The sequence below is a fragment of the Ostrea edulis genome, chromosome 3 (genome assembly GCF_947568905.1).
Source record: "Ostrea edulis chromosome 3, xbOstEdul1.1, whole genome shotgun sequence".
NCBI lineage: Eukaryota > Metazoa > Mollusca > Bivalvia > Ostreida > Ostreidae > Ostrea > Ostrea edulis.
Window position 1 is genome coordinate 94,323,602 of NC_079166.1, and position 11,267 is coordinate 94,334,868.

Consider the following 11,267-nt stretch of genomic DNA (forward strand, 5'->3'; position numbering starts at 1 on the left):
CTACGGATAACTCCGTTTACCTGATCAAGATATAGGGATCACGGCGGGTGTGACCGGTCGACAGTGGACGCTTACTCTTCCTAGACACCTGTACCCACTTCTGGTGTGTCCAGGGATCCGTGTTTGCCCAACTCTTTATTTTGTATTCCTTATAGGAGTTATGGGATCGATCACTGTTCGTTATCTTCACCTTTCATTTAACCACCGACCTTGTATCTCTGCTGGTGAACAGTCTGTCCCCGAGGATACTTGTCGCTCTATATATGTTCCTTCATGAATATAAACAATAGCGAAACCATATTGCCCGACACGTCGCCCAGTATAAAAAGGTGTCACTCTGTGGGGTCTATAAGGGGTACAGGCTTCAACACATCGGTTGGTATCCCTCGGATTATCCTTCGAGATATCAAAGATTTGTCTTATGTACAATCGTCAAATTGTAACATTTGGTACAGAAACAAAAATGTTTAATTAAAATGAAAAGTGAAGATAACCATCGTCGGAAACCCACGGTTGATTACGCTTCGTTCCTCTCTCCATCACCCGTGGGTCCATTCATACCTATTCGCTCGTTCTCATGAATAATATCTAAAAATATTGTCCAATCAAAGTAATCGTTATAATAACGGAACTCTTCTGTTTTTAAAGGTAGCATTACTTAACTGCTACCACAGCAAATATGGCCGCGCCTGTAAAATATTGCGTGCTTTGCCAAAAGACCATCACTGACCGATCATACAGGTCTCTATCGTCAGCCACGAGTCAGGAACAGTACAAGGATGTGTACAAACTTATGTGCGTTCCAAGCATAAAAGGATTTGCATGTAATTCCTGTGCCAACAAGCTCAACCGCGTTCAAAAGCTCAACAACGATCTGAAAACTAAATTAATTAGCATAAAAGACGAACGAGATAAGCTGTTATCCACGTTGAAAGATATGACAGGTGTTCGAAGTCTTAAAGACAAACTGTCAACGCCTAAAGGGACAAAACGAGTGTTAAGTTCATTAAAACTCACCCCAACTCCAAAATCAAAAGTAAAAAAGGGTTTGTTTTTAAGTCCTAGTTCTTCAAGCAAAAGAAGAGTTGAACCTGTAAAGTGCCACGATGATAAAAAGATTGATGAGTGTACTCAAACGAAAGACCAGTCTGAGGAATTTGACGTGAAGGTAATTATTTTTTAAAAATATCATTTGGGGGGGGGGGGGTATTTCTTTAATGTTCCATGATCTTTTGTCTGAAAATAAGAGGGGTGAAAATGAAGATTTAAAAAATACTTTCACAAATATCATGTTTAGCGTAATGTATTTGAACCGTGCAATGATTTCAATACATGTAATACATAAGATTTGTTTCTGTCATGTCTGTTTAAAATATCCTAGAGTAGATAAAATGTAATATTTTGATATTTCGTCATAATGTAACCATAGGTATGGAACGTTTAAACCAAGAAGGGTTGAATTGAAAGAACGCAACACTTAATAAATTAAGATAAACAAGTTTATCAATACTTTTTAATCCTTCTATTGTTTTAAAATTGAAATGCAGGAATATGTGTGACAAAGGTAGAAAAAATCTCAACAAGTTGTTTTAGACGTTGAATTTAACTAATTTTCAGTATTTTCCTTTAATTTATATGTATGCTTCTTAATTCTAATATTTTTTGATAATTTTTAATGACTTACAACCCAGAATCATTAAAGCTTCCAAACATCGATCTACCAATTAATCAGACAATGAACAATTTGTAGCAAACCTGTTCTTACAGCATTGAAGCCCCTTTTATTGTTTACACCCACCTGTACAGGTATACAGACATACATGTACATTCCCTTTTGCATCTGTGTAAACAATAGCTTTCACACTTGTCGCTCCATTGACCACAGGTCGCCCTTATACTCACCACTCCAATGAGTAAATATCACCATTACAAAGTTTTTAATTTTGTTTTTATATATTTATTTTTATTATCTTTTTATTGGGGGGGGGGGGGGGCAAAATTATTGGGGCGACGACTGGCGCCCCTGAACTTATTTTACTTTGAATGGATTTTCTTATAAATGAACATTTACATCTTTATACAGATAGTAGTGAAGTACAGTGGTGTTGAAAGATTAAAGATTATCAAAGAAGAACACGAGCAGGCAGCTTTAAAGTCATTGCTGAATAATGCCTCACCTCGAGCAGTGCTGAAGAATTTAAGTTTGAATGAAAATTACAAGAAGGAAATGTTTGACATTGTTAAAAATGTGATACTAAATGAAATAAAACATATTTCAAAAAAGGATAGTGAAATATTCAAAGGACATGCATCCAACAATGAAAAACTTATAAAATTTGACTGGAAATGTACAAGTCAGCAGCTCCAACTAAAGGCACCATATCTGTATTCAGTATTTAGCAGTGTTGTTGGCTTGCAAAAGAAGAAAAACCTACCACAGATGCTTACATCCCTTGCTGTACTTTTGTATGGAAGATCACAGACCATTAACCAGTTGCAATACATACTAGGCTTAATTCTCCAGAAATGTGGCTTGAACAGAGAGGTATTATAAAATTTAAAAAGTGTTGTAAATGACATCTATATTTATAAATCTCCATGTGTATGTTATTTAATTGTTGTATCACAAGTATGACCTACAATCAAAAAGGCCTGCAGGAGGTAGTACTTTCGAGGATCCAGTGCTACATTTAGCCAGTTTGAATTTGGGTTGTGTAATGTATCTGGTAATTAAATTTGCATGAAATTGAATTAAGTGTTCGAATCAGATAAACTGTAGTTACCAATGTACAAGTAAATTTTTAGGTCGCCTGAGTAGACTTGCATGTAGGTCACATTTTGCAATTGTTTTGCATCCGTCGTCTTGCGTCTTCCGTCGTGAGTTAACAATTAAACATCTTTAACTTCTTCCTTGATAACTACCATTCCAATTCTTTTCAAATTTGGTATGAAGCATCATTGGGACAAGGGGACATAAATTTTAAATTTCCACTAGGGCGTGACAAAAACTGCCCAAAATTTTACCAATTTTCAAAAATCTTCTTTACAACTACACATGTATGGGAAAAATTAAATGCATAGTAATGTAGAGCCTCTAACAAAATTGTAACTTTCATGATCACTGGTATAAGGGTTCTGACTTCAGGGTGGGGCAAGATTTGGCATATAGAATTTTTGTGTAAAACATTTTAATGACATTTTTAATGCTATTGATACTAAATTGTAACTAAATGGATATTCAGAATGAGCAGGTAGCCCTTTACCAAAATTGAAAATATGATGATGGGTCAGGCCCTAGGCCAAATAGTGAAAATATATTAAATCTTAGAAACTCTTCTTCTCTACTCCTATGTATAATTGAGATAAACTAAATGCATGATTATGATGTGCATAAAGCTCTCTACCTAAATTGTGAAATTTTAGGCTCCTGTGTATGGGGTTCAGGTCCTAGGGTGGGGCCAATATGGCCACATATAATGAAAAATGAAAATGTTTAAAAATACAATTAGGAAATGTTGATATGATTTATATCCTCTAAACTTCCATTTTCCTTATTCTGTAATTAAATATGAATTGTGTGTATTTTGAAATATCATGAATATGTGCACAAAAGACTCCATATTGATGCTTATATAGAAATTTGAGGCTCTGTATGGGCTGTGATACTCAGGTGACAGTTAAGGCCCATGGGCCTCTTGTTTGTAAGTTTAAAAAAAAATACATCTGAATTTCAGGGAATGAATATCATTCATGACTTGGGAATAACAATTTCCCCTACAAGTCTACACAAGAAAACAAAAGAGCTTGTGAAGCAGCAAGAAAATCGACTCCATTCAATGATGACATCTTATGTTGAGGAGATTGAAAGCAGGCATGAGATGGGGAATGAAACTGCTGCAGAAGAACAAATGGATGCAGAGGAAGTTACATGTAACAAAAAGCTGAGACCAATTGAAATACTAGGTGACAATCTAGATATTACAATCACCCCTTCTAAAATGAGCTTGCAAAATCAAAAGAAAAGTTTACACTGGTTTCTAGTTTTGGTCAAAGAGAAACAAATCACTTTTGATGAATCCAAGGTCCCCTTTGATCCGCCTGTGGATTTCCCAACATTGAATGCTGTGAACTGGATCCCATCAAGTGAACAGTTGAATTCTTTAATGTCCAATTTCAAATTTCATGTGGCTAATGTTCTTATGCATTATGTTCCTTTTCTGCAGTTACATATTACAAATTTTCCCAAGTATATAGAGCACATGTATATGGACCAAATGAGAAAGAAATCTGTTTTTCTGAACTGTGATTTAGTAGATGCCAGTGAGAATAGCTCACAAGGAATGATAGAAATTCTCCAAAGAGTTCATCAACTTGCTGTTCCACATGTTAGGGAAAATCCTGAAAAAAATGTTTGGGAAAAGGTAGTTTTTGGTGGGGATGTCCTGACAAACGAAAGGGCATTTAGTGCTCAAGAAGCAATGCAGAACAGCCCTTCTGAGTATGAGTCTTTATTGGGAGTAATTCACAGACCAGAGGGTCTACATAGAGAGATGAACTTCCTTCTGGTATAATTTAACATCAGTTGAAAGCAGTTTGGAGTTTTGTTGAAAATTACAGTTGTTGTTTATTAAGGCCCATATTACCATTCCTTAAATTTTTGACTAATGAATACTAATAATAGATATCTCTAACTCATGACTGTTTTAGATGCTGTAGTTCCATGTTCAAACATGTTCCTCTAACACAACTATTAGCCACCTTCAGAGTTTTTATCCAATCCCCAAAATATAGTTTCTTTCTGGAGATTAATTCTAAAGGTACATGTAAGTAATGCTATATTTTTCTGTACTTTTCTCCCCTATATGAATAGGAATATTTAAGATTCAAATCCTGTTATTTCCAGATCCCCCCCCCCCTTCCCATTGATCTTTTCAATCATTGACCAGTACATTATAACTAATTTGAACATGGAACTGCAGCATCTAAAACAGTCATGAGTTTCCCGATAATGTTACCACAAACCCTAGCCAAATTGTTACCTTATTATAGTTTTTTAGCTCAAGTAAGCTTTTCTGATCACCTGTTGTCCGTCTGTCTGTAAACTTTCACATTTTAAACTTCTTCAGAACCACCAGGCCAATTTAAATTAAAATTGGTACAAATCATCTTTGGGTGAAGGGACTTCAAAATATCAGTTCAATTGAAGGGACATACCCCTTTCAAGGGGGAGATAATCACAAAAATGCAAATATGGTTCAATCAAAAATCTTCTTTCCAACAATCAGAAAAACCAGAAAAGTTGGAATTTACATGGAAGCTTCCTGATATATTGCAGATTTAAGTTTTTTAAAATTATGGCCCACGGGTTAGGATGATGCCACAGTAGGGGATCAAAGTTTTACATGCTAATAAATATGAAAAGTTTTTAAATATGAATTATTGTTAAGATGACTCAGAGCGATGTGGCTCATGGGCCTCTTGTTTTGAAATGTTAATTTTGTGTTTGTTTCATTTTACATTCATATTTTTTGTTTCAATTATAGAAATCTTGTTAAAATATAGAGTAATTAGATTGATATAATTACTTCTTGCATTGTTTGGAATTTTCATGATACATATTTCATAATAATGCTGCATTTTTTAAAAACAAACCTGCCATTCAGGCTTTTGAAAAGGGCTATAAATGTAATATATAGTAGTTAATAATTTTTGAGCTCTTTTTGCCTTTGTAAAATTTTATAAAGTAACAAATAGAACCATTGGTTAAACAATCTGAATTTTTAAGCTACAAATATTTTGGTTGTTGCTATTCTTCTTTGAATAACCTTGTTCACTTTTCTTTGTGCAGGGAATTTATCAGCTCTTCTACAAAGAGAAAAGCAGTGCAGATAAAGGGTCTTTATACCAGTTGCGGAATCTGATTAATAGACGAAATGTTTCTGGCCCTGAAGAAGTCAATTCAAGCTACAGGTATTGCTAGTCATACATGTCACACATGTACTTCATTAATTTCTTGATATGACAATTCCTTTTATAAGTGTTAAAATTGGGTTGTTACATTCCAAAATATATACATTGCATCGAACCTGTAATATGTATTATCAGAATCATACAAAATGGATGAATTTTAGTAGTGCCTATTTTTAAGTCACCCAGGAGACCTATTGCCATTCGTCTTTATCCGTTGCATGTTAACAATTATATACATTTTTAACTTCTTGAAAACTACAAAAAGCTATATCCAGGTGACTGTTATGGCCTGTGGGCCACTTGTTAAAACTTGAAAGTTTGCTATTATTACTTTATTTAATTATTCAGAGCACATCATGACTTCATAACAGACATCACAGACTCGTACATTGTTGCAGCATTTCTAGATCTCATGCAAATGGAGGATTTGAGTTGTACACCTAATCCGATACCCTTGTTTTCGTTGATGTCTGATAATCAGAAAAATGAGTGGCTTCTGAATGCAGCAGAAAGAGTTTTGAATGAGCTGAAAGTAAGCAAAGTTTCCTTTCAGGATATCGTTGACGACATGGGGGCTCTGGACGGTGATGTAAATAACCTTGATGCTATGAAGTCTGCTGATTTCTTTTTATGTGCAGTATGTGGAAAACAATATCATAAAAGAGGCTGGCTTAAAAAACATCTAGAAAAGAAACATCATTGGAAATTTCATATTCCGAAGGGAAACTCTGTGTGTTACAATCCCATACAGACTTTTCTATTCATGTCTTTGCTACACAGAGACACCTGCGACTCGTATCGAATGGGTGATGGTGATAGAATCGTACGAAATGTGTATTTTGAGTGGTTATTCGCATCAGGACTGAAGCACTCAAAGTATAAAATCTGGCTTTTCAGAACTCTTTGCTACATTTATCTTCTAAGTCCTGAGCTGAGTTTCGAATACAAATGGAATATGACAGTAAATTTAAAAGGTGGAACTGGACAGTGTATTCCCAATGATAACTGTGTTGAGTTACAAGTGGGCAATATAAAGAGCCAGTTGAACACTCAGGGTTCTAACAAGTCATATAAGTCAGCAAAACAAATCTGTATGACTACTCAAGTCATTGATGCTGTAAAAGAGAGTCTTATGTCGTCCACAAAAACAGCAAGATCCAAAAGCAGTCGACCAGTGGTTGACAAGATGAAGGACATTGTGGCCGTTATAAACTGCTTAAGATCTAAAGACTTCGTTAAAGACTTAACATGGTCAAGTTTCCACAATTTTAAAGATCCAATCAGTGGTATTGACTGTAAAGATTTGCATGAGTGGATTTTTCATCAGAGAGAAGTTGCCAATCAGTATATGAAATAATGTAATGATACTTGAACATGTTAAGTGTTCAAAATATCAGAGTATAAATGGAGTAGATTGGGAGTTTACAACTAAGATTACATATATCTGATGTTAATAAATTGGTATTTACTCAAATGAAGGTTTATTATTTTTATTTTTATGACCAGTTTGTATAAAAGTACACACACCACTTTATATTACTCATCATGTATTGTTATTCATCACATACATGACATGCCACACAAATGAATGGGATCTAACTTCATCTACTACTGCACTTAAGATATTTTTGCTATGATTAAAAAGTGGTAAAATAAGGTAATTGGTTTTTTCCCTTGATATGAAAACAACGAACAATGACCACTAATGGCAATTTATTACCTCATGTACATCATGGTATGCAACTTAATTAACATGAAAAATTAATATGTAATTTGAAATATACTTATGTCAACAAGCAAGATTATTATGTTGATTCTTGTGACATACTTATCGTAACATTTGACTTATTTATATGAACAGAATTTTCTTGCATGTTCACACAATTATCTTTCATGTCTGCATAATCTGTAGAAAAAATGAGAGGGGACAGAAATATACCACAATTTTTCAGAAGGGTTTAAATAAAATGGACATATTTTCCATATATAATATTTTGATTATACAAATAACCTGAGATAGAAAATTCTTCATATCACAAATATTTGGCAGATATCAAAGGTCAATATTGAAATTTCGTCCAACTCTGAAATACAGTATAAAAATAACAGCCAAAAATTTAATGCTCTTTTTTTTACACGTCAATAACTTGACAAATACTGAACATTACTAGTAGTCTTTCAGACAATATTAAATGGTTAAATACAAGCAATTAGAAAGAATCAGTATCACTTTCACTCTCAGAGTTATCAGAAGATGTTTCTTGTAGTTCCTCATAATCCATGAATGAATGTTCATAATCATTACAATTGTCTTTTCCGCATGAGCAACTAGCATTACATATATCGCAACATAAATGCTTCACTCTGTTTTCTGCTGGATCATAGTTGTACGCAGACAACATAACTTGTCTCCTGCACTTATCCGAGTTATCAATGTACTTTTTCATATCATCATCTAAATTTTTGCATTGTCTTGAATTATAAAGTAATAAGGCCATTGCTGTTTGTGAACCATCTCGTCCTGCTCTACCTAACTGCTGTACAAAAGAATCCATATCCTTTGGTGGACCAAAGTGAATTACATTGTTTACACCTTTAAAATTAACCCCCATTCCTGCAGCACTTGTTGCAATCAATACTCTTATTTTACCATTTTCATCCTGCATATCCTGTTTAATATTTTCTTTTACAGTTTCAATTGTTTTTGAATGATACATATCAATGTTCTGAGTTTTTTCCATCTTAAATGCACTAAATACATCTCCACATAACTTGATAGAAGGACAAAAAATAATATAACGTTCACATAGCTCTTTTTTTTCCTTCAATAATCTTACTAAAAACAAGAATAAATCTGCTATTGGTATTGTACTTTTGACCTTTTTCACAAAGAGTTTAATATTGTCTCTATCAGGATTGTCAATCAATTCAAAGCAATCATTCATGGCAAACTTTCTCTTCAGGTCAGATCTAGCTGCCTTGTTAGCAGTTGCAGTTATCAGTAAAATAGGGCATTGAATCAGGGATCGTATTTCTCCAATTTTACCATACCACACTCTGAAAGGTTCATCACCTCTGCAACCACTTTCTCCCCTGAAATAAAAATAGAAAACTCTTCATTTTGCAAAACTTGCTCATGGTTAACAGGTCCAGCACAATCTCTATCAGCTGATTATTAAGCTATACAGCTTTATTTAGCCTTATAACTTTATAAAGCTGTTTTAAGCATCTTTGACCGTGGAGAACTGATCCCACTGTGTACTGTTTGACCACAGGGATCAAACTCTGGTCCCACCGGTGAGAAACGAGTGTGTTAAGTACAGTACTTGGACACCCATAGCTTAATAAAGCTATAGCTAAATAAAGACAGTCATTGTGCTGGATCTGGTTAAATTATGATACACTAAAGCTCATGAAACAACAGTACATTTTTAAAACAATTACATATAAATGCTAATATTGAATTGGACTCCTTTGATATTGAGTACAGGTTATTATTATAAGTGCACATGCTTAGAGGATGCTTGTTCTCTCTCTCTCTCTCTCTCTCTCTCTCTCTCTCTCTCTCTGAAAACATACCATCGTAAAACAGTATGGGCCTCGTCTACAACAATCAATTTGAAGTGCTGGCTCCTGGTCACCATTTCACGCCATTTCGTAACGGATAAAATCGCTTCCGGAGAGGTAAATAAAAACTGAAACTTCTCATCTGTTATTTGATCATCTTCTTCTGAGTTTCTTCCGATGTAGGTCGCAGTAAATCCAAGTGACATCAAAGACTCGCACTGCTCTTTCATTATTGAAATCAGAGGGGTTATCACTAAAACATTGCAGGGATTTCGATGTTTTTCAGTCCACAACAATGGGAAAGCTTGATAACATAAGCTTTTCCCGCCCCCTGTCTTCATTGACAAATATACATCTCTTCCTTCTAACAACTTGTTTATGGTGTCTTCTTGGAAATCCTTTAATTTGCTTATTCCGAACCGTTCAGCAATCGCCATTTTGAATTGTATACCGAAATTGGACTGAAAGCGTCTTTTTGATTGGACGAATTCGCTCAGGGTATACGTAAAGCGCCCAATCAAATTGCCTCATGAATTATTCATGAGAACGAGCGAATAGGTATGAATGGACCCACGGGTGATGGAGAGAGGAACGAAGCGTAATCAACCGTGGGTTTCCGACGATGGAAGATAACGAACAGTTATAAATCTCATAACTTCTATAAGCAATGCAAAATGGAGAGTTGGGCAAACACGAACCCCTGGATATACAAGAGGTGGGAGCAGGTGCCTATGAGGAGTAAGAATCCCCTGTCGACAGGTCACACCCGCCGTGAGTCCTATATCTTGACCAAGTAAACGAGTTATCCGTAGTCAAAATCAATGTGCAAAGAACGGCCAAACAATCGCCATGAAACACGTCAGACAACAGTTGACCCAATGATAGGTTGTATTGCCAAATTAGATCGTTATAACGACCATAGAATTTGCGAAATGCTGTCTTTAAACGCGACTGTTGGAACCCCTGCAACATCAACTTTTTGTCAGTAGCCTGCTTCGACTTAAAAACTTACCGTACGTATCGAATCAGTGGAGATATTTAAACACCACATGCAGGTGATAATGGAATTTTGCTACATAAATATGGGAAGTTAACGATGGAGAAGCTGAAATCATTGAAATCCCGTATGTCATAAAGTTGAGATATTAGTTTGTCGTTAATATCTACTTTCAATGAAATATCCAAGTAGGAAGCAGAAGTGGATGACTCTTTGGTGTCTTTTATTTCGAGTTCACCGGGATATATTGAATCAACATATAATTGGAAATTGTTATTTTTAATAGATTGATTGATTGATTTGCTGTTTACCGCCACACTCAACAATTTTCCAGTTATCTGGTGACGCCCAGTTTTTATTGGTGGAAGAGAGATCCCAGATACAATGTAAGAGAACACTGACCTTCCGAAAGTAAACTGGGAAACAATTCTCACGGAGCGAGTAGGATTCGAATCTGCGCCGACCAGAGGTGATTTTTAATAGATAATACGTCTTCGATATATCCAAATGTCGAATTGAAGGCTACAACAAAATATTTTTTTCTTCTCACGTAAAGGGTTTTGAATTAATTCTGCTTCATATGAATATTGAAACAGGTCAGCTAAGAAAGGAGCACCATTCGTGCCCATGGTGATTCCAACAGACTGTTGGAAGACCTGGTCACCAAAGACCACGAAAATATTGTTAATGAGGAACTTTTAAGAAGAGTTATCTGCCCATGGTAAAAATAAAT

General features: G+C 35.1%; 3 protein-coding genes across 4 annotated transcripts; 2 read left to right on the forward strand and 1 right to left on the reverse strand.

The window, feature by feature from the left end:
- Window positions 1-494: 494 nt before the first annotated feature.
- On the forward strand, window positions 495-7,444 carry LOC130053034 (uncharacterized). Of its 2 annotated transcripts, XM_056159527.1 has the most exons (5): window positions 495-1,168; window positions 2,084-2,545; window positions 3,735-3,963; window positions 5,849-5,970; window positions 6,319-7,444. In XM_056159527.1, exons 1-4 carry the CDS (start codon window positions 680-682, stop codon window positions 5,890-5,892), a joined length of 1,224 nt encoding a protein of 407 aa, XP_056015502.1. In that variant the 5' UTR covers window positions 495-679; the 3' UTR covers window positions 5,893-5,970; window positions 6,319-7,444. The 2 variants fall into 2 exon arrangements, with proteins under 2 accessions (XP_056015502.1, XP_056015501.1); XM_056159526.1 differs by lacking the exons at window positions 5,849-5,970; window positions 6,319-7,444 and having other exon boundaries at window positions 505-1,168; window positions 3,735-4,904.
- On the forward strand, window positions 6,322-7,444 carry LOC125671960 (uncharacterized). The gene has a single exon (XM_048907967.1). The coding sequence runs from the start codon at window positions 6,383-6,385 to the stop codon at window positions 7,325-7,327; it is 945 nt and encodes a 314-aa protein (XP_048763924.1). The 5' UTR covers window positions 6,322-6,382; the 3' UTR covers window positions 7,328-7,444.
- A 222-nt stretch (window positions 7,445-7,666) lies between these two features.
- Window positions 7,667-10,159, reverse strand: LOC125671954 (probable ATP-dependent DNA helicase RecS). Its single transcript, XM_048907956.2, has 2 exons — window positions 9,550-10,159; window positions 7,667-9,063 (listed from the first exon to the last, which is right to left on the reverse strand). Exons 1-2 carry the CDS (start codon window positions 9,972-9,974, stop codon window positions 8,181-8,183), a joined length of 1,308 nt encoding a protein of 435 aa, XP_048763913.1. The 5' UTR covers window positions 9,975-10,159; the 3' UTR covers window positions 7,667-8,180.
- Window positions 10,160-11,267: the final 1,108 nt, after the last annotated feature.